Consider the following 23779-nt stretch of genomic DNA (forward strand, 5'->3'; position numbering starts at 1 on the left):
CTTGTATTACAGTAACACATAAAGGGCATCATTGACTAGGTACTGTACACACAAAGTAGAAGTAGAAGACAATGGACAACAGGTGGTTATAACATAGACAGTGGGAGCACAGGGTAACAATGCTGACAGTTGTGGCTAGAGAAATACGCAGCAGTCGCAGCATACCAGCTGTCTAACCATTGTCAAGTGTTTTGTAGTAGTCATGGCATAGGTGAGTTTTAAGGAGAATAGTGTAGTGTGGCTATGTGGCGTTTTGAAGAGTGCTGTTCCCATGAAAAAGAAATGGCATGGGAGAAAACAAACATGTATGCTGGAAAATTTGACACAGGCAATCAAGGCTGGCATCACTGATGGAGAGAAAATAGAGATCAGTCTGATCTCAGGCCACAATGGGCATTAAAAATGAAAACAAGTAGTTTGTACCTGATGCTGTGGGAAAGGGAAGCCAGTGAAATTATACAAACAAAATGGTAATGTGGTTGACGCAACAAACCAGGAAGACTCTTTTTTTCAGCAAGAGTTTGAATGAATTTAAGGGAACAGGGACAGGTAAGCTGGCATTTGTCAGTGTTGGAAGAGGAAACTAGGGATGTGAGAGACAGGAGAAAGGGAGATGGTTGTGGATGGCAGTGACATTTTTTAAAAATGGGGTTTGGGTATTCCATTCGGACTGGAGAAAAAGGGTGGAGGGGAGGTTGCTGGGGAGGAACTAGGGGAGGTGGTGATGATAGGGAAGGTTGTGGGAGGAGTTGGAGTCAGAGTTGGGGTGGATGTTACCAGATACAAACAGAAAAAGGCAAAAGAGGAAGCAGAGGTATGATTTGTGTGTGTAGGAGTGAGGAGGTGGTGGAATGCGACAGGAAGAGCAGAAGAGTGAAAAACTGATGGGAGTAACATAGGGAGAGGGTAGAATAGAAGGGGAGATGAAGTAGGGGAAGGGAGAGAAAAAGGGAGGTAAATGCGATGCAGAGAAATGGTAATGTTAGAGATGAGTGCAAAAAGTGTAAAGTGGTACCAGTAATCAACAGTGCTGTGTGATTACAAGGAATCTACTGATTCCTACTGTCTATGTTCCTAATCACAATACAAAATTATATAAATAATCAAATGCTCAAGGGACAGTTAAAAGAAGAACAGGAGTACAGTTACTTGAGTATGTAAGTAGTTAAACGAGAGAAATTAGTAGCAGTGTAGTGAGTGGCTCCCTACTTAAGGTGAACAATTACACCAGACCTAGACAAGGCAGATCAAAGAAGCAGTTAAGTGAACTGGTGAGTGAGTCAGTGAGGAGGTGATAATTACCAGTTCAGTCAGTGCAGTCAACAGGGAAAGCAAAAACATGTTGTGAAGCTGTTATGCCTTTCTGTTTGCTCTACTTGGTTGGAGTTTGAATGTGCTGCTGCCTCTTGCTTCAAGTGCAAGAGCAGGGAAGATAGGATGGTGGCTGTTCTGGGGCTGGGGGAGTCATGCTGCATCTGGGGAAGATTTAAAGAAGAATAAAATCTCTTTGAGGCGCTTATTTGCACTGGTTTTACACTTGTGTAAATTTTCTTAATGTAGAAAATTAATTCATTCTACCCCTTCATCTGCACATGCTCTTCATTCTTCATCGCCTCCCTTTCATACTTTCACCCAGCTCTTCCTTTCCCTAGTCTACACATCCTTTCCCTTACATTGACAGCATATGTGTGTAATAGAAGAAAAGGAAAAAAGAGGGGAAGATGGTAAAGTAGGGCTAGAAAGGGAGGGACAGGGGAAAAGATCCTCTCTGCCCTCACCCACCCTGGATTTGTTACACAGGAGGAAGCTGGTTAAAGGGGGAGTCCTGGAGCCACTCAGTTTGCCTGTGCATTGAGCCAGCTATCATAGAGCTCAGCTGTGCAAATGGGCGCAGCTTAAGATGAACCCCACTCCCAACTAGCAGTTTGAGTCCTAAATTTTGTGTCTAATAAAATGCTTATTTCTTATAACTTGCAAATACTATAAATTGAAATCACTAACTTCTTAGATAATACAAACATTACAGGTGTTTGAGTCTTCCTTACAAGGGAGAGGTATATTTTAAATACACAGAATTTAGTCTGGTTTTAAAAGGTGGCAGCAAATGGAGTTCACCTGTCCAATGGAGAAGTTCTGTCTCCTTGTTAGGTAAAGTGTCAGTCAATGGTTAATCTTAAAACCTTAGTCAGTTTTCCAGAAGTTCCTTTCTCTGATGCATGTTAAAACTTCAGAATTTGATGGTGTAAGTCATTGACACTGATGGAGCAATTAAGCATACGAAATGGGAAGCCATATCTCTAGGCACATAAAAATTTAGTCTTGTGTTCACAGTTGCTCAGTGCTAAGATAGCTATAAAATTATGTTATTGATGACTTTATTTTTCAGGTAAGGGAAAGATTACGAGTAGCACTTGAAAGGTGTAGTTTGTTGGAAGAAGAACTAGGTACTACGCATAAAGAGGTAGGTCCCTATAGTAAAATAAAATTTTGGGGGATGTTTGGGTGGAAGAATTTATACCATAGCATCAAATCAGTATTCTTCCAAATATTAGTATATACAGATGATTCTTAAAGTTATTTTCTTTACTTGTAGATTTTTGTTTTTAGTTAGATCCCAATTGGATGAGTTTGATTTCACCTTAGTTCTTGTTGATAGAAGTCTGTTTAGGAAACATATGTATGAGCTGATTATTCTGCTGTCTCACAGATAGAATTTTTTCTGGTTTAAGACTAATGGCAGTAGCATAGCAGGCATGGAATAGGTTTTTAGCTGCCTGTACTACATCTTGCCCATGCATACCTACATTAATAATCTTCTAAATATTAAATCAGTAAAATTCTTACTCATTTGCTTCAAAGTTAGGTCATTGCATTATGTTAGCTATTGCTTATGTGATAAGTGAAATACAAAGTGAAATTGCTACAGTTTTTTTTTTTTTTTTTTACTTTTGGTTTTAGTTAATGATTCTGAAAGAGCAAAACAATCAGAAAAGAACACTAACTGATGGGGTGCTGGATATAAATCATGATCAGGAAAATACACCAAGCACAAATGGGAAGGTAAGGAAGAAGTTGTTTAACACTGATGGATTTTTTTTGTCATGTATGGGTTGCAATATTTGTGCAGTCTTAAGTATATAATTAAAGCACAAGGTAATTATTACAACTTTATTATTGGATAGACTGCACAAACTAGCCTTAATTAGCTTTGTTATATTGAAGTAATATAGTATATTTTAAAGCTCTATGTAGTGTGGAAACTTAAGGTGGTGGGTTTTTTTGTTTTTGTTTTTAATGTAATAGAGATCTTCTGATGGTTCTTCAAGCCACGATGAAGACCTTGCTAAAGTTATAGAACTCCAAGAAATTATAGACAAGCAGACCAACGAGCAAGGCCAAATGAAGGAACGTCTCACTGCTCTTTCTAGCAGAGTAACAGAGCTGGAAGAAGATCTTGACACAGCTAGAAAAGATTTAATAAAATCAGAAGAAATGAATACAAAGTTGCAAAGAGATGTACGAGAGGTGAGGAATGAACTGTGAAAGTCTAAGCCAGCCGCTAGCGGGGTGTACTAAACCCTTTTCCTCTCATGGCGATAGATGCTTAAGTCTGGGGTTCATGGAGATGCCATCTCAGCTTAGCAATCCGTCGAGGGAACCCACCACCTGGATTTAGGTGACTAAATCTGGGACTTCGGCACCTAAGTGCCTTTTTGGATCTGGGCCTAACTGCTTAGCTCATTCCTGAGTGCTAATTTTCTTGAAGTTGTATCGTTCAATTGTGTATCCTCAAATTTGTGTTTCTATTAATTGTTTGCTAAAGTGGTGGTTACTAATTGATTAGTAGAAGCATTGACATTCTTGTAGGTGTCCTACATTCTGCCCTCTGGGCTGGAAGAAATGTATCCTGCTAACTGTTAGCTAGGGTCTAGACTTAGATGAAGGAAAATTTGGTGTTGCATATATGTAGCTACCCCAGGGGAAAAAAAAGATGTGGAATTTATCCATTCTTGCTTCTGAATAGATGTGCTACCGAACATTCATGAATACACAAACGTGATAAACATTGCTTGATCTGTAAATGCTCTAAGGGCAAGGCTACTCTAGGAATAAGAATAAAATTTAGATACCCTAACTTTTGTCAATTCTTTTTTCCTTAAGATAACTATAACAAATTGTTTTTAAAATGCCTAATATCTACAGTATAAAACACTTCGTATTTTCAAAGATTTCAAAGTAATAATTCTCACAGTGGCTTTGATATGTGGAACTTCGTGTAATAAGACCCACTGTTCTAAAGGTGATTTAAGGTGTACTTAAAAGAAGCTGGGAGATAACATTCAACGATTTTTTAAAAGAAATTTTAGTCTGGAAATGTAAGTAGTGCAGTACACTATGCAAAAATGGACAATCTGGAAAAGATGTCAAAGCCTAACCCCAAATATTCAAACTTGAGTGCCTAAAGTTAGGCTCTTAAATCCATATCTAGATACCTAAATAAAGATCCTGATTTTAAAGATACTGAGTTTCTGCAGCACACCTGAACTTTAGTGGGATTTATGAGTACACAAAACCTTTGAAAATAGGACACTTTTGTATTGAATGGCTGAATATGAGTTTAAGAGCTGAACTTAAGGCTCCCAAGTTAAAAAAAAACTTCAGTCTAACACACTATAAGGAAAACTACTATTATATTGTAATAATTCTGAGGTAAATAATAATTAAGCATTCTGTAACTCACTACTTTATGCTAGTCCTTTTTTTTTATTTTAAAGTGAGTTTGTAATTTAATAACACAATTCTTCTAAGTAAATATCTCAACACTTTATACTTTTTGCTGTAGGAATGAGAAAGTATGTTTGATACTGTTTTAGCCTAGATTATTAAATAAATAATTCACAGCTTTTAGTGACTAAATGTAATTTCTTTTATTCTGACAACTGTTTCTCATAACATAGGCCATGGCCCAAAAGGAAGACATGGAAGAGAGAATTACAACTCTTGAAAAACGCTACCTCGCCGCACAGCGTGAAGCTACATCTGTGCATGACCTCAATGATAAACTTGAAAATGAAATTGCTAATAAAGACTCCATGCACCGACAAGTAATAATTTTAATTAAAATAAAATATTAAGAAAATTCTGTTGAATATATTGCTGATGAAGATGGTAATATTTAAACTATAGTAGTACCCAGTGTGTGCTAAGGCACTTACTTTTTAGCTGAAAAATATTACGATATCTTACGAGCAGTCGTACTTTAAAAATAAGTCTAATGTGCTGTGGTTACCTATGAAGGCTGAGGTCAAAGTTAAGGTAGTATTTAGATTGTGTTTCTTTGAAGAATTAGAATTCCAATTTTATGTTAGAAATGAAAATAATTTGTTGTGGAGGTGAGGAGTCTGTGTATCTGGGTATGATTGTTAGTGAAAAGTGTTAATTAATGTTCACCTGGAGGAGGATGTAATTCTAACAGGAGACTTTCTCTAAATGGTTGTATTCAAAAGAAATGTAGTTAAGTATTCTTAACTAATTTCGTATTTTGTGTGGGAATTCCATGATTTGTTAATTAGCAACAAATAATTAAACATTTTGACATATAAAGCTTATGGCAGAGAAGGTTTTGCTTTTGACAGATCTTGGGGAGGCACACTGGTGCTGTCCTCTTGCATATCTTTGCACGTGTGTGAATTATAGCTGTGTTGGAATTAGTGGAGTATATTATGTTAAAACTTTGCCTATAATTTTCCCCCTTTTAACCTCCCCTCTAATCTCTTATACTTGTTCACCTCCATCTCTGTCTCTGCTGGTTCTCCGGACCACCCTAGGCTTGATCCCTTTCTCTACCTCCTCTTCATGTACTGCAGCTTCCCTCAGGCCCCTGGACTCCATGGCTTTCTGGAATAACTTTGAGCTCCATTTTTTATAAAATGTTTGAAAGTTTAACAGGACAGGAGAGGTGTGGGGTAGAGATAGAAGAGGAGAGCCCCACTGATTAATCCTAATGTTTGGCTGTTTACTCCTTTACCTGTCTCCCTACAATGACTAGTCTGCATCCCTTATTTCTGGTGTAGAGCCTCTATAAACCTTTCATCCTTACTGCCTCTAGGCATGCATGCCTCTAACCGAGTGGTCCCCAAACTTTTCACATCGTGCCTCCACTTAGCCCTGCCCATGCTCTCCCCTTCCCCCCCCCGCGAGCTGGGGCAAGGCTGGGGCTGGAGTCACGGCTGGACACCAGGGGCCGAGGCTGGGGCTACAGGTGGAGGCGGGGCTGGGAGCAGAGCTGAGGCTGGGGCACATAAGAACGGCTGTACTGGGTCAGACCAAAGGTCCATGTAGCCCAGTATCCTGTTACCAACAGTGGCCAATGCCAGGTACCCCAGAGGGAGTGAACCTAACAGGCAATGATCAAGTGATCTCTCTCCTGCCATCCATCTCCACCCTCTGACAAAAAGAATCTAGGGACATCGTGGCTAATAGCCATTAATGGACTTAACCTCCATTAATTTATCCAGTTCTCTTTTAAACGCTGTTATAGCCTTCACAACCTTCTCAGGTAAGGAGTTCCACAAGTTGACTATGCGCTGTATGAAGAAGAACTTCCTTTTATTTGTTTTAAACCTGCTGCCTATTAATTTCATTTGGTGACCTTTAGTTCTTGTATTATGGGAATAAGTAAATAACTTTTCCTTATCTACTTTCTCCACATCACTCATGATTTTATATACCTCTATCATATCCCCCCTTAGTCTCCTCTTTTCCAAGCTGAAGAGTCCTAGCCTCTTTAATCTCTCCTCATATGGGACCCGTTCCAAACCCCTCATCATTTTAGTTGCCCTTCTCTGAACCTTTTCTAGTGCCAGTATAACTTTTTTTGAGATGAGGAGACCACATCTGTACGCAGTATTCAAGATGTGGGCGTCCCATCTATTTATATAAGGTCAATAATATATTCTCCGTCTTATTCTCTATCCCCTTTTTAATGATTCCTAAGATCCTGTTTGCTTTTTTGACCGCCTCTGCACACTGCGTGGGCATCTTCAGAGAACTATCCACGATGACTTCAAGATCTTTTTCCTGATTTGTTGTAGCTAAATTAGCCCCCATTATATTGTATGTATAGTTGGGGTTATTTTTTCCAATGGCATTACTTTACATTTATCCACATTAAATTTCATTTGCCATTTTGTTGCTCAATCATTTAGTTTTTTGAGATCTTTTTGAAGTTCTTCACAGTCTGATTTGGTCTTAACTATCTTGAGCAGTTTAGTATCATCTGCAAACTTTGCCACCTCACTTTTTACCCCTTTCTCCAGATCATTTATGAATAAGTTGAATAGGATTGTTCCTAGGACTGACCCTTGGGGAACACCACTAGTTACCCCTCTCCATTCTGAGAATTTACTATTAATTCCTACCCTTTGTTCCCTGTCTTTTAACCAGTTCTCAGTCCATGAAAGGACCTTCCCTTTTATCTCATGACAACTTAATTTATGTTGTAATTTACGGCCCGAGTCTGGGAGTGGCGCTGTGGCCAGGCCAGGGGCCAAGGCTGGGGCCAGAGCTGGGGGCAGAGCAGGGCTGGATGGTGCTCCCTTCCTGCCCCCCCCCGTTGGGGCTGGCCTGGGCCCTGTCATGCCCCCCTGAATGTTTCTTCTTCTCCCCCTAGGGGGGTTCACCCCACAGTTTGGGGACCACTGCTCTAACCTATCAATTGCCTCCCGCAGTTTTGCTCAGTCTGTCATACCAGGACTCCCTCTGAACCTTAGCAGAGAGACAGCACAATAGGCTGAGCAGCTGGCTGATGGCTCTAGCTAGGGGTCTAGGAAGGGAAGCAGTTAGGTGAGTGGGGCTATCTGGAAGAGAGGACAGAATGAAGGAAAGTGGACTGCCTGGGGATTGAGAAAGTGGGTAGGGAGCAGGGGCTTGAACACAGAACAAGCAGTGAAGTGCCTAAGCTTTGTAGTTTTACTTGTCTTTGATAGGAACCATTTCTGTTTTTGAATAAATTTTATCCATCTCTTTCCTTTGGCTTAGACAGAAACAGTTGAACCAAATAATGCTCATCACTTTCTTATTTATTTATTTTATTGAAAAAAGAAAACTGGTTAATGCCTGAGATTTTTGTGTACAACTAAATTAATTTAAACTTTGAAGGGTTATATATCAGTCACTTGTTAGCTAGTAGGAACAGAAGGAAACATCGAGTCATTTTTAACCTTAACTTCTAAAATACTTAACACGTTTACTTTTAACTTTGCTAGAAAAATAAGTGCTAAATTTAGTGCTCATATAAATAATTTTACTTAAATAGCAAAGGAATTTGAGCTCCACTATAATTGCAAACCTCCGCATAACCTTAAAATTGGAGCCATTAGCAATGCCTCCATGATAGTTCATATGCTGTGTCTGTGTTTATGAAGGAATTCAATTTTTAGTGCAGTGAAATAGCACTTTTATGTGACACGCTTAATTTTAAAAGTTAGTTTGGAAAGCTGCTTTTCTTCTTTTTGTGTTTGGAAAGTAAAATCAGTGCTGGAAAATTGTTTTCCATAAGTCTAATAAAGGAAGCTGTCTGTCTCGCTACTCCAGTATTTGATAAAGGAACAAGTAGCTACCATTTTAGTTGTAAATGGTGACTGTTGCATTCTTGATCTTTAGAGTGAAGATAAGAACCGACAGTTGCAAGAACGACTGGAACTGGCTGAGCAAAAGTTGCAGCAAACTTTGAGAAAAGCTGAGACTTTGCCTGAGGTGGAGGCTGAACTGGCACAGAGAGTTGCAGCACTTTCAAAGGTGGGGACAGTAGTTCACTGCATTGTGAGAGAGTCTTTTCTGTGGTTATTCCAACTATAGCAATTCTGTTCTGTCTTTTTTCACTGATTTTCCAAACAGCATCAGTAAAATGTTTTCTATATTCTGTGCTTTCCATTTATTCATTCTCCTAATTATCTAGCATACGTTCAAAATATTTAAATTCTAATGACTTCCTCTTTTTGTATTTCTATTATTGGGAGTTTGCTTTAGCAGCTCTTGTATCAGCTTTGTGTGTTGCATTGTGAAAAGTGTTTCCTTTCCCTTTGCTGTTTGAATTACTGTTTTTGTTACTTGTATAGAACTGCTTTAGTCCAGAAAGAATGTGTTGGGAGTCATTTAATACAATCAGCAATTTATGTCTTGGTGGGGAAGAAGACAATTTCTTCCTTTTTTTAAACTAAGGTCATGTCTGCACTACAGCACTGCTGCTATGCCACTGTAGCGCCATCATGTAGATGCTTCCTCAGCAACAGAAGGGGTTTTTCCATCGCTGTAGGTAATCCACCTCTCTGACTAGAGATAGGCAGATTAACGGAAGAATTCTTCTGTTGACCTATCCACATCGACACTGAAGGTTAGGTGGGCATAGCTGTGGTGCTCAAGGGTGTGAACTTGTCACACCCCGGAGTAGTGTATCTTTTGACCTAACTTTTAGGTATAGACCAAGCCTAAGGAAGGATTGAGCTGAAGCTTTTAAGTGATGGGCAGTCAAATTTCAGTTTGCATTATATGTCCTTGAATGGCTGCAGGGAGAATAGCAGTTTATAGTGTGAAGTAATAGTATATCTAGTAGCTATACATGGACTTCTTAAGTGTCTTTAAAGTCTTGTTTTCATTTTTTTTTTTTTTATCTTTCCTATCCCTTTATTGGCTCTGTAGTCTGACCCTTTGTCTTCTGGGAACTCTGCTGCTAAAGAGGCTAAACTGTTGGAACTTGCCTCCAAGTTTAGGAAGGTAGAATTTGTACATCGGTCCTTGTTTCTGCTTGCTGCTTTCTGCTTTTCATGATTATTAACATAGGCAAATGGGGGTGAGGGTAGAGAGGAAATCCTGTGATGGGATTTATACATTTATTGCACTGTGGAAGTATGAATGTAAATTTTCCTGGTGAGAAGTGAGTTGTCAGCAATGGTTGAACCATGAAATTCTGGTGTGGGAGGATTAATTGATCATCATTTAACGTAATGAGGATTCTTAGGTTCTGATAGTAAGCTGTTTTGCACTGCATATGGACAAAAATGGCAGTTTGCACACACAAGCATGTTATGCTTCTTGCTAGCACATCAGTTTACAGTACATACTTAAAGACTTAAATACTAGTTCTAGTTTGTTTTCAAATTGACAGGCTGAGGAGAGACATGGCAACATTGAAGAACGGTTACGACAGATGGAAGCACAATTGGAGGAAAAGAATCAGGAATTGCAAAGGGTATTACAAAAATATTTTTTGGTATAGAAATCAAACTGAAAAGTAAAACTATTATCCCTTGCATGGTAGCCGGTGGTTGAGCTAGGCCTTCCCTTCTATGTCCCGCCTCTAATGTGGTGCTAAAAATTGAGGCGAGGTTTGGGGATTTATGATGTTTGTTAGTTGTTGCTCTTAATTAAAGTTAGTGAACTTAATTGTGAGCTTTGAGTTTCCAGCTGAAATTTGAAATAAAATGTTTAAAAGTATCTGTCTACCACACTTTATTCTAATTAGATCTCCCTTCTCACACAAAAGAAAAAATCTTCTGTAGACATACTGAGTCAGCTGGCCTTGGAGTTCGCTCTGCAGGTTTTGAAATCTACTCAGTCATTAGATTGTAAACTCACACTTGGAAGCCTGTGAATCTAGTACTTCTGATTATCTGAAGGTTTTGGGTATCCCTGAAGGCCTTTGGATGATCAAGGTATCTGGATTAATTCTGAACCTTTAAGAAAAGTGTCTTTCGTTGGAGAAAATAAGGAGTTTGAGTGTGGTGAGCCTTACAGTTTTCACAATCTGGAGATCTTTCTAAATAATACTTTTCAAATGTTTCGTAGGACAGACAACATCAACAGCTTTGAATTAATTATACTTTTAATGCTTCCTAAATAACTTAGGCTAGACAAAGAGAGAAGATGAATGAAGAACATAATAAACGTTTATCAGATACTGTTGATAAACTTCTGTCTGAATCCAATGAAAGACTTCAGCTTCATCTCAAGGAAAGGATGGCTGCTCTGGAAGATAAGGTAGAAAATAATTTAATGTGATGAAAGTAGCTTAAAAAATAATGAAATGTTTAGCAATATGCTTGTTACCCATTTTACAATACAGATATAATTTATTCTTGTAACTTTAGTAGTTAAATAATGTATCTTTTACCATAAATAACTTCGATTTAGAGATACTATCAGCATGACTTTTTGAAAATAGCTGATTCTTAGAAAACTAAGCCAATTTATCAAGAGAGTGCTTTCTGTGTCCTAAACTTAATTCTTTGGGGGTGGGGGGGGAATTCCTTAAATTTGTTTTTTTGTAAGGATTTTTATGCTTTCCTATTGATGATTGGTGTTGACTGTATAAACGTGTTTGCTTTGGGTCATACAAGAACTCTGTTGCGGAGTCAGGAACAGAACACAGATCTTGAGTCCCATTCTTCTCGTATATCTTTTGCCCCACTCCTCCTTTTCTATCTAGTCCAGTGTTTCCTGAATAATGGTGATAATCTTGTCAGCTAGAGAAATATCATCTTTCCCTCACAGGAAATGTCTACTTGACTATAAAAATGGTTACTGGACCAAGGAGTTTTTCTGTGATCAATTATTGCACACTTCAGTCCCCTGTCCAAGGTTCTGTTCTTTGTCCTCCTAATTCAGTTCCTCTTCCATCTTGTGACATCTTGCAGCCTGCATGGACTTTCACTTATTGGCTCACTTTCATCTGTAGTTCTTCAGAGATTCTTCTTTGAGGTAGCACTGCATTTCTTCAGTAGGATGAAAGAATCCTTAAAGGAAAACAAGGAAGTTCCTTCTGTGGTAGCATTTTCTCCTTTTGTTCAATGATCATTTCAGTTTGCATTCCCCCATATTGAAGATGTAGATTCGAGTCTTTTGGAATACGGTACTCACCTGGGAAAAATTGTCAGTAAAAGTTAAATGGCCCTCTCAAGACTTCAACATGCTGGCATATTTTATGATTTGTCTGAATTTTCAGAGGCACTTGTTTTTGCTGTGACCAGCAAGTGGTCTGTCACCAGCACCCCAGCTGAGTTTCTGACAATACTATTCCAGGGCTCTAGAGGCAGATGGCTTCTTTGCTGCAATCCCAAGAGAGCTGGGCTTTTGCTTTCCTCTCTGCTTTTGTTCTCAAAGGGAGCTAAGGAAAATCAGGCATGACTGAATAAAACTCTGTGTTCCTGTTGGCCCTTGTTCTGGGACTTAATGAATTAAGTGCTTAAAGTTAGGCTCCCTAAGTCTGAAATATTTGGCCTTTGACTTCAACATAGTGAGGAAGCAAGATTCAAAGCACTGACCTACCCCCAGCACCAGTGAATATATTTTATGCACTCTGTCACAGTGCCAATCTGTTTGGGCTAACCATGGTACAAAACCTCTTTCTGGAATAAGACTGACTGAACTCTCTCTAAGTTTGAGATATTATTCATGAAGTAAAAAGACATTTTTAGATATACTTCACTGTTAGTATTGATGCTCAGAAAGGTACTGTTACTTTTCTGCGTAAGTGTATGATTAATAGGAAACCAACAAAAATGTATAGTTGAATAGAATCTCATTTGTCTCTATCCAGGTCATTAAGCCTTTCTCCCCAGAATATCCTATATTGTAGCTTCCAGTGTTTCAAAACTGAGTTAAGATGCAAACAATTAAAAACAAGAACTTTCAAGATAGTGTGTAACCAGTTTGGGCGGGGGAGGAGAAAATGAGTCAAAAGGTTATAAACTTCCTAAAACAACTTCCCTTTTGCAGTGATAATGCCATTTTCATTATTATTGTATACTACAATCACATACATTATTGGAGATCTTGTACTTCAGCTGAAGGAAGCCAGATGCTTTGGTGGTGGTTATTTTTGTAGCTGACAGACAACTTTCGTAGTCTGAGTATGGGAGTCAGTTTGAGCATGATTGTAGTAGTTAGTTATTGTATAAAATTTGTATATTTATAGTACAGATATTGATAAACTGCCATATGATAACTATGCAAATCCCTGCACTCTTGCTAATGAGAACTATGAGAGTACCGGAGTTTACAATACTGTATAGCTGACAAATTACTGTATGATGGTTATGCAAATCAGACAGATAAAACCAGTATTAAGGGAATCTAATGACCAGGAAAGATTATACATCAGTAACTGTACCACAATCCTGCTTTGATTAAAATTATATCTGTCTGCTACTTAGAATAACTTTGTCAAAAGGAAACTAGCAAACAGATAAAACCATGGTTTATAGTAGAGCCCTGCAAAGATACAAAATTTATATCTGCATCCAATCCACAAATGGTCCGTGGATTTGTAGGGCTCTAATTATTAGTAGTAACTGTTTAGTGTTCTGCTAACTTTTAACACTAGTAATTTAATCATATAGAGGATCACAGACCCAGAAGTCTGAATCTATTTTAATTATATTAAAAAAATAACAGTAGTAGGCACAACTAATAGTTTTCTTTAGTTAATAAATTAAGTAGCTATGAGTTAAGAGGTACTGTAGTTACTCCTTATGTAATGGACCTTTGTAATAGCTTTTCTTACCTTAATCACCCTTCAAAAAATTGAAAGATCTACAATGATTTAACAGTAACATAACTTTGTGCAATTTTATTTTAGAACTCTCTTCTTCGAGAAGTTGAAAATGCAAAGAAGCAAGTAGAGGATCTTCAACATGAAAAGGTATTATACGGATAATTTTTCAAATAAAAATGTAACTGTTCCATTGGGACATAGCTGGAATATGATATAAACTATACTACATAACTTTATAGTTATAGCAGGTTGTGTAAAAATATTTAAACGTCCTTGGTTTCTTGCCTTGGTCTCGGTAATTTCTTGTGGCACAATTAGTACTGTTACTGTTCATTGTAAAAGGTTGGTTGCCTCCTTTGGTTCAGAGAATTATTGTTGTTTTCAGCAGAATTGCCTATTTAATTTAGTTCAGTTAAGTACAAACTAGGTGAAAACAAGGGGGCTGTATTGATAATTTACCAGGATTCTGAAGGCCCTGTCTAACTCATATTTTTTGCATAACTTACGCAGTGAGCAGTAAAAACACAAATAAAACTTTTCAGTTGCAAGTGTATCTTAATGTATATTTTATAACAGAGGCATCCAGTGTACATTTTGAAAAGCTTGCTACTGAATATTGTAAAATTTGTACACTACTGTTTTAAAAACCACTTCAAAAATTATGGAGTGGGATAGGAGAAGCACCTATCATACTGCTGTGTTGAGCTCTTGTTGGTCGGGGGAGCTCAGAATCATCAGGAACAGAGCTCTTGTCACTAAAGGTGTTGGAGATGTTTTGGAGGAGAGGAGTGGGCTATGCTTAAACCTTCTTTCACTTTCTGGGTATGGGGTATCAGAATGCACACAATTCCTTTAACTGTCTGGCCATCCCACTTCTTTCTAAATAATGTTGGCACAACCGTTCATTCCCAAAGTTGTGGTGATTCACATTGTAAGCAGCTATGGGAGTGTCTGCTCTGACATCACAATACTTGTATGGCTTATTCAGCAATAGTATGTACTATGTGTCCTAAAATACTTTGCTGTGAAGTGACCAAGTTGCACAGGCTTTACATCAGTTATGCAAATTTAAAGAAACTAAGAGCTACAGGTTGTATTAGAGTGTTCTGCAGGATGGGCTTTGAATATCTGTGGCATGGGACAGCAGTCCTCAACCTGGGAATTGCTCCTTGCCATTGGCTATCTAGATCCTAACTTCACTCTTCTCAGTCTTCTGTTGAAGTGACTTACTCAATCATTCAGTTACTACTTACATATAAAATTCTGGGAAGCATGAGGAGATCCTAGTTGCAAGTGGCTGGATTTAAGGTCCTGTTTCGTATAGAGCTTCAGCCATCCTCAGGCTGTCCTTACTAATTCAGTTTTCTCATTTACTCTAATCAATGGTAGCCAGTCATTCACACGTGGCTATATCTCTTATTCAGTTGTTTCAATTTAAAAAAAAATCGGTATTTACCTAGCATAATTGACTGAGGCATCTCAATTACCACAGTACTTCCAGTACTGCTCTCTGGTGTTTAGTAGATCAGTAGTGGTGATTTAATGGTTACCACTGTTAATCTGGCAGAAGTCTTTGAAGGCCTGCTTCACTGAGGAGTAGTTTTGAAGGCAATCCATTGCATAGAACACATAATAGTGGAAATGAGTTCTGTGGGCCTGGAAGATAAATACATTCATTTTTTTAAATGACTCTAATGGCAGAGCTCTTGTACGTTTGTTTCCTGATTTGTTTTTCTTGTTCTACTCTTTGCAGGATCAACTGGTACTAAATATTGAAGCAATGAGGGCTGAAAATGACCAAATGAGGATCAGAGCCACTTCTCTTCACCATAGGTACAAGCATTTAATGAGAATACTGTTTTGCTAGAGGTTACAATCAGCTTTGTTATATTTTATAGGGTTTTTTATTATTATAATTTTAAACATTATTACTGAGCATAGTAATGAATAATATTTCTAAGCCAAAATTGCAATACTACTTTCAGTCTAAAAATTAAAACCAGAGGAGCAAGAATAGTCTTTTCCATACATCTAAAGATTTAATCTGTGTTCACGTTTTAGCCGACCACATTTGGGTAGTGTACCAGATTTCAGATATCCGATGACACCATTATCTGTCGCTGACAGTCATACGGATCCCTATAGCACCTCATCAGTGTTAAGACGGCCCCAGAAAGGGCGTTTGGCAGCTCTACGAGATGAACCTTCAAAGGTAATGGAACATTATTACTTTGATAGCGAAATATGCTTAGATTCTTTTGATCTAATAGGCAATTGCAAGTTTGTAGGATAGAAGTACATAGTATGTGACTGCAGCATAGTGTAGCCTTAGTAAATAATGACACTAGAATTTTTTGCACTTATAATATTTATTATTTATCACAGTTTTTTCCCAAAGTGGGCTACTCAGAAGATTAAAAACTCTTCTTTTTCTTTAAGGGATTGACATTTTTATTTTGTATACTAAAGTGTAGGTTTTTGCTAGATTCTGCTTTTTTTGTATACACTAGATTTCCTGTTTCACCAAAATACATAATTACCAATACTTTTTAATGTATGTTTTAATTGTTATTTAGTAACTGAAAAAGTAGGGATTTTGATACCGTATTCATTGTTAAAAATGTGATAGAAAATATAACTTTGAAACTGAAATATCATTTGAAACAACCCAAATCCAGATTTTAATTTGTGTGCATAAAGATGTTGCAATTTCAATTTAATAATCTAGCATGCTATCCATCATTTGGCAAGCAATCCCTCTGTCCCTTTAAATATTTCAGTTTCAACAGGGCTCAATTCCTAAATATACTGAGTAGTCCATCAAACGTATGATGGAATTTGGATTAATATTGTTGGCAAACCTTTGCAATATTGCATTAGAGTTGGGTGGGATATGCGTAATGGCTATGACTTGAACCATTACTATAATTCTGCAGTTTTCTAAAGAATTGGTTTTGTTTTTACTGTTTTCTAAATATTGCTTTCCTGATGGATATCTACAGCATGTAAGTGAGAACTTGTTAACTTTTGTTTTTATATATATTTTTTAGCTTCTTGAAAGTAAGTAATTAAATAGTAAAGGGTTTATATTGTTTTTTTCAATTAGATTGGGATTTCTAGCTTTTTTTTTTTTTTTTTTTTTTTAAACAGGTTCAAACCCTTAATGAACAGGATTGGGAACGTGCACAACAAGCAAGTGTGTTGGCAAATGTAGCACAAGCATTTGAGAGTGATGTTGATGTCTCGGATGGTGAAGATGACAGAGAGACTATATTCAGTTCAGTCGATCTTTTGTCACCTAGTGGTCAGGCTGATGCTCAGACTTTAGCCATGATGCTTCAAGAGCAATTGGATGCAATTAACAAAGAGATTAGGTATAGTTTATCGATTAATTACAATTATGATAAAATAAGCTTCTTTCATAGCAGAAATTAAAGATCTCTCATTGATTTGTGTGTAGTTATGGGTAAGCCACGCAACCTCTGTGTTTTATTGGAAAAAAATAATTTAAAAGTGGTTATGCTTGGCCAACTTTGTAAAATGCTTCTGACACTGTACATGGATGGAAATTACTATATAAATGGTGGAGGTGGCAGTAGCTGTTGCTGCTAATAGCAATTGAGTGCAAGTTCTTAATCATCATTTAAACTGCCATGTGATAAGTTGCTGGTTATTCTCTCCTAAATTTGTCTGTAGTAACTACTACTATCGTAATACTCTACCAATGGGTGTTAGAGTGGATGATCTTCTGTATTGTGCAAAAGGTAAAATACCTAGGCACGATGGCGTAGTAATAATAGAAAGGCTGTAACTTCTTTGGATTGCCTTGTTTCTGTTGCTTTTAAATAGTACCTTCGGTTTTCATTTTAATGGTAGTGTACTTACGGAATAATAGTTACCACATACTTTGGATATATAACATTTTCATATGAGATTCTTGAAGCACTTTACAAATAAGCTTCACAAAATTCTTGTGAAATAGGGAACTGTTGACCTCTTTTTATAGATGGGGAAACTGAGGTGCTGTGATAACTTGCCTTGGTCACAGAGGAAGTCTGGTGCTTTCACCACAAGGCTAGCCTTCCTCTTAAACTATCTTTCAGTTTCTCAGTCCAAATTATATTTTTACAATATTACAGTATATTAAAACTCGTCGTCCTTCTATACATATTCCTGTGTTTGGATAAATTCTTCCGAAAGGCCTACATATTATACTGCATTGTGAAGTGTTACTAATTTGATGGAACATAAAACTCATGAACTGCGATACTAACAAAACATCAATCACACTACCTTTTGTCACATCGTATTTCCTATTCTTTTTGTATGTTATGTTGTCTATCTGAATTGCAGCTATCTTGTCTTTCCTGTCTGTAGAGGTCTAGTTTTCTAGAGTCATACAAATAACCACACAACTTAAAACTATTATTCAGTCAGCCCCATCACTTATCTTAGTCTTGCAATGCTTTTGCAAATGTACTTATTTTACAGTGAATTGATCAATTAAAAAAAAAAATCACCTAGTCTTTAAACTTTTTTAGATTGATACAAGAAGAAAAGGAAAATACGGAGCAGCGAGCAGAGGAAATTGAAAGTCGAGTTGGTAGCGGGAGTCTAGATAACAATGGACGATTTCGGTCAATGAACTCCATTCCCCTTCCTTTTATTGGTGGGACCCTTGCTGGTTCTTCTCCTCCTGGTAGTGGCCGTTCCACACCAAGGCGGATCCCACATAGTCCAGCTCGGGAAGTGGACAGACTAGGTATTATGACACTAGTAAGTATCAGATTTTTTTTTTCTCTACAATAGAAAATATCTGCATCCTAAATAACAACCCTAGTAACCTTTGTCCTTTGTATCATTTTCCCTTATTCAATTATTTTACTTGTTTTCTTTCACCTTCAACATCAAGTTCAAATTGCTGGTCTTAACTTTTGGAGACTTTTTGAAAGTTTGGTCTCTGCTCTGCCCACATCTCTTACCTACATTCTTTCTCCTCTTCCTGGTTTTACTCTGTGCTGCCATATGTGCCTGGGAGAACTTAGCCCTTTTCCTCCAAATCCTGGTGCAACAATCACTTACCCTCTTCTTTCTTAAGTCTATTCAAATCATACATGTTTTATTGCTGCCTGTTGGTCATAATCCACATTTCTACTGAATGCTCACCAAATAAATAATTTCATACAAATATGTGAAACCCATAATCTTGAAGATTAATGATTGAGCTGTACATTTAAAATGTAAATAGCAATGAAGTGAACTGACATGTATCTATTTGAGCTAGCAATTTATAGAGAAAATTTTTCAAGCAAGTTCTAATCTAAATATTTTCTTTGCAGAAATTGACGCAAAAATGAGTTTCACAGCTGTTTCTATGAAAAAATAGGTCAGAATCAGGGCTGCCGGGGGGTGGGGGGGAAGAGGGGGGAGTGGGACAATTTGCCCGGTGGCGGTCCAGGTCTTTGGCGGCGGGGGTCCCTTTAGTGCTGCCGAAGACGTGGAGCGACTGAAGGGCCCCCCGCTGCCGAAATGCTGCCGAAGACCCAGACTGCTGCCGGGTGAGTACAAGCTCCGCAGCTTCCCCGCCTTGCCCTAGGCCCCCTGAATCCTCTGGGCGGCCCTGGTCAGAATATTTATTGCCAAGGCTTCCTCTCCCAATGTAGTGTAACTTTTTTAAATCTAGTTTTAGTGAGCAAAAATAAGCTGCAAGTCCTGTAGCATCTAGAAATCTTCATGAATTTTATTGTTCAATAGTAATTGAAACTAATTGATTTCCATTAAAATTCACAACTCCAAGATTTAAAGGAACTGACCAAATTAGATGTGGTAGTATTTAGTTGAGCTGTTGGCTTATTTAATAACTGAATAATTTTTTAAAGTATGGTAATATAAAGATCCTAAACTTCCACCAGAACTACAGTAGTGGAGATACTGGATTTTGATTAATGTATATTGTGAATAATGGATTATTTTTTACAGTATTTTGTAGTTTCCTAATAAAAATCCACTTGGTATTTATGAACATTAGCTAACATTAAGTCTGTTAGCTTGCATTAAACTCATGTCATTGTATCAAATGCTATCATAGAGATAGTAATTCTGTTTTGGGATTGGGTTTTTTTCTTTCCAGATTTGTGAATACAAGCTAGTTTAATAACAGTTTTAAAAATTCAGTGCTGGTACTTTTTTTAGTTTAACTAAAACTAGTGAATTAAAAGCTTGTAGCTTTCTTTAACAAGTACTGGCTGACACGCTGTATTTTTTTTTTCCTGTTGGTGTTCATATCTTTTACCTTATCCATCCCAAAATTAATTGGGTATTGAGGTCTGGATTAATTTATGATTTTATTCATTTTTTTCCCTCTGTTCACCTCTTCCTATGATGATTGTTAAGATTAAGATTTTCTTTACAAGGAATGGATGATGTCCTTGGGTGGTATTTAAATAGCACATTTAGATCCTGAATCCATGTATATTTAATATTTGACACACCTTTCAGGAGTTATTTAATTTATTTTCTATTGATGGACATCTCAAGGGTAAACTGAGTCTATACTATGATTTGATTAGCTTGTTCTGATATACAATATCTGGGAGGGAGTTTGGGTGCGGGAGGAGTTTTGGGGTGCTGGATCCGAGCGGTGCTCACCTTGGTCTGCTCCTAAGAAGAGGCGTGGCCAGGCATCTCTGTGTGCTGCCTCCGCCCGCAGCTCCCGCCCCCGCAACTCCCATTGGCCATAGTCCCCAGTCAATGGGAGCTGCGGAGCCAGTGCTTGGGTGGGGCGGGGGCAGCGCACTGAGCCCCATAGCCATTCTTCCATCTAGGAGCAGCAGGGACATGTCGCCGCTTGCAGGGAGCCGCCTGAGATGAGCACCGCCCAGATCCAGCACCCCGCAACCCCTCCCGTGCCCCAACCCCCGTCCCAAGCCCCCTTCTGCACCCAAAGTCCCTCCCAGAGCCCGCGCCCCACAGCCCTTCCCGAAATGCCGGTTTCTAGAGCTTTCCGGTTGGTAAAGTGCCGGATAACACAGTTTTTACTGTAGTAACATTGATAATCAAAACATAAATATTTTAATGTAAGATTGAGCAAATCTTTACACATTTACCTTGCTTAGCTAATGTGGAACCTTTTGCAAAAGGCATACTTTTAATCCAAGTAGACTTGGCAAGCCAGTCAAGTAATGTCAATCGATGACCTTATAATTGACCACGGCCAGTATTCTCAAATATCCCAACAAGAATACCCTGATGTATGTGACAGCCTACCATTGTCATTGCATCACGGTGCCATTCTGCATTTTTAGTATTTAATTTCATTGTGTTTTGCATTTTTCTGAATTAAAATAAGTGAAGTAATTTGTTTTTTTGTAATTAGGTATCTGTATCTCCCCTGTGCCTATTGGAGACGATAAAGTTGTACCTTTTTTTCCCCTTCCTGTTACTGTTCTAATATATTAGTACTCTAAAATATTTGACAGCTTTTGAATTACTTGTTAATATTTGACCGGTCGATTGACCAGTTATTTTTGGATCAAATGCCCAAACCTACCTTATCTTTGGATTCTGCATTCTTTGTTTGTAATACAAAGTGCACTGAATTTTTGATACTCAATTTTTTTTTGCCTACAAATCCTTTTTTAAAATACTGAGCCAAGTACAGTGTAAATCTGTTCCCAAACTATATGAATGTAATTTTTTACCAGTATCAGTCTGATATGATTATGCTGTATGTACAACTTCAGTTAATGAACAATCTTTGATCTTTTGCTCTGCATACTGTTAAAGGTTGGGAATGTCTAAGAGGTGAGATTCAACAGATTTTGGTGAGGGTGGGGAAGAACAACTATTGGTGATAGACTGGGCATATTCATTCCAACAACCTAAATGTAAGTTACCTCACAATACTGCTGCCAGAGTTCTGGACTTCAGGATTAATACTGTAATGTTTCTGCTTATATAAAGCCTAGAAAAGGGAACAAGATTCCAAACTGGCTCAGAATGAAGAGTGTTAAAAATTCATAGGTCTAACTCAGACAAAATAGTCCCTGCCTTGAGTATCTTTGGTTATGTGATCAAGGGATCTCCATGCATATGAAGAAGTGGGGTTTTTTTTACCCACAAAAGTTTATGACCAAATAAATCTGTTAATCTTTAAGGTGCCACCGGACTCCTTGTTGTTTTTGTGGATACAAACTAACACGGCTACCCCTCTGATACTTGTGATCAAGGGAGAGTCTTGCCCAAGTATTCTCCCTATTTAAAAAAAATCAAAACAAAACTTAATTTACTGGTTTTCTTGCTGAGAATTTTTTTTTCTGTTTTCTTTTTTAATTTTGCCTTGTAGCTATGGGTGAAATATTGTTATCCTCTAAAACTGCTATTTAAGTATCTACAGTATTTCCATTATAAACCTAGATTTTAAGTATATGATAGTCTAAATATTTTGTAGTTGGAGAGCATCTCAGCTTTCTTCCACATATGTTCTGCTATATTATCTTCTCCCTAATGTGTTTTTGTCTGTGCTAATGCTTTGAGATTGTGCTACAGGAGTTTGCAATAAATCTGGTTTCTCTTAATTTCTTTTCTTTGCATGCATCTGTCAGCCTAGTGATTTAAGGAAACACCGTAGAAAGGTAAACTCTTCAGCCACTTAGTTACGTTCTTTTGCTATGTCATTCACTATAAAGTATTAGTGTAAATGAGATTCCTTGCAAGAGTTGCATATTTGTGAATAATTGCAAATTATTTCATGTTCAGATTTAATCTCTGCTATTAAAAATATTAAATTAATGCTTTTTAATGATGTTGGGAATAAAGAAAAGCAGAGGAAGATGATATGCTATAGAGGAAGCAATAGTAATTTAGCTTGAGATACTTTTACCCCAAGTAAAGGGTGTAGTATGTTATCCATTTGCAATAGCCATTCCTCTATCTCTGTAAAGGAATACTTGTGTTGAATTTTGAAGATTACCAACACACAATTAAATAACTTAGTTTGAATTTCTGATCCTCATCACACTTGAAGGAACTCCATAAGTATTGACATATGGATTCTTGATTTCAAAAAATTGTGATTTAAAACATCTAAGCCCATGACATCTAGAACACCTTCTTTAAACCTCTTCTAGTTCCTCATAATTGGAGTTTGAGCAATGCTTTACTTGGCCCTCTGTCTTGGTGGCTTTACTGAAAGAACTAATAAGGGTCGGGTGTGTATATATTGTAATATTAGCATACATAGTTTTAGGGAGTTGTTAAAGGGAATGTATACTTGCTCTGAGCCCTATTTGCTGGTTAGGGAGGCAGTGAATTCTATGCAAGATTGCCACCGTCCCATGTCCAGCAGAAATATTAATTCAACAACACTGGTTGTCTACAAAAAATAAGAGGAAGTTCAGAGAGAATGAAAAAGTAGAAATGATGGCCCCAGAATAAAAGGGCTGGGAGAACCGTATCACTATCAAGTGAAAAAATAATCAAATACATTTGTCTTTTAATTCTTTATACAGTATTAATGTAGGATTCATGCTAGAAACTAAACCCTAAAGTTTTCATTCTTTTTTCCCTTAGTCTCCAGTTTCTGGAGAAGAAGTACGAGATGACAAGACCACAATAAAATGTGAGACATCACCACCATCTTCACCTCGATCTCTGCATTTGGATAGAGTCCATAAAGGAGCTTTGCATACATTGAGCCACGAAGACATCAGGGACATAAGAAAGTAAGTAAGCAAGATGGCAGAAAACATGAGGTTAATATTCTGATAACAGCTAAAGTTCAGATTTTTAAAAAGCTGATTGACTACAAAGTTGTTATTCAGATCATGCAAGTTTTAAGAAATTGATTTTTAAAACTTCTGAAAAGACAAAGTAAATGGAGAAGTCAGAATAATATGACAGTTGATTTGCTAAAGTTAGTCTGCATAAGCAGTCCCCTTAGCACATTCATTACTAGTAGTTGATTTTCTATGAGAAAGTTTTCAAGTATCGGCGGTTTGCCTTTCTTTTTATCACTTTATGTAAAAATGCATATTATAGAGAAGAAAGGTAGATGAAAGGAAGCTGGAATTTTAATGTATTATGCAACTCATTTCCAGATCTATGGCTTAAATTCAACCTATGATCATCTGAACTCGGTAGGGAATCTGACATCTAGTGGAGTGTAATATACATAACAAAAGATATATACAAATAACCTGCAGTTGCTTGACATAGGTCAGTCACCCT

At 37.5% G+C, this 23779-nt stretch overlaps 1 protein-coding gene across 27 annotated transcripts in view; it reads left to right on the forward strand.

Moving 5' to 3' along the window:
* PPFIA1 (PTPRF interacting protein alpha 1) overlaps nt 1–23779 on the forward strand; it is a 95910-nt gene that overhangs the window by 37000 nt on the left and 35131 nt on the right. For 11 of the 27 annotated variants that reach the window (XR_010600583.1, XR_010600584.1, XR_010600585.1 and 8 more), the window contains exons 5-19: nt 2387–2461; nt 2959–3060; nt 3304–3525; nt 4959–5105; nt 8665–8799; nt 9700–9774; nt 10166–10249; nt 10906–11037; nt 13637–13699; nt 15306–15385; nt 15614–15764; nt 16703–16926; nt 18094–18328; nt 22156–22185; nt 23123–23274. Coding sequence is in view for 21 of the 27 variants with exons in the window: in XM_042849142.2 (XP_042705076.2) it covers nt 2387–2461; nt 2959–3060; nt 3304–3525; nt 4959–5105; nt 8665–8799; nt 9700–9774; nt 10166–10249; nt 10906–11037; nt 13637–13699; nt 15306–15385; nt 15614–15764; nt 16703–16926; nt 18094–18328; nt 22156–22185; nt 23123–23274 (1907 nt within the window). In the remaining 6 variants the exon portion in view is untranslated. The remainder of the gene's footprint in view (nt 1–2386; nt 2462–2958; nt 3061–3303; nt 3526–4958; nt 5106–8664; nt 8800–9699; nt 9775–10165; nt 10250–10905; nt 11038–13636; nt 13700–15305; nt 15386–15613; nt 15765–16702; nt 16927–18093; nt 18329–22155; nt 22186–23122; nt 23275–23779) is intronic. The other 16 variants (XR_010600588.1, XM_065592642.1, XM_065592647.1 and 13 more) reach the window with 3 other exon arrangements.

Source organism: Chrysemys picta, chromosome 4 (assembly GCF_011386835.1).
Source record: "Chrysemys picta bellii isolate R12L10 chromosome 4, ASM1138683v2, whole genome shotgun sequence".
NCBI classification, from domain to species: Eukaryota; Metazoa; Chordata; order Testudines; family Emydidae; genus Chrysemys; species Chrysemys picta.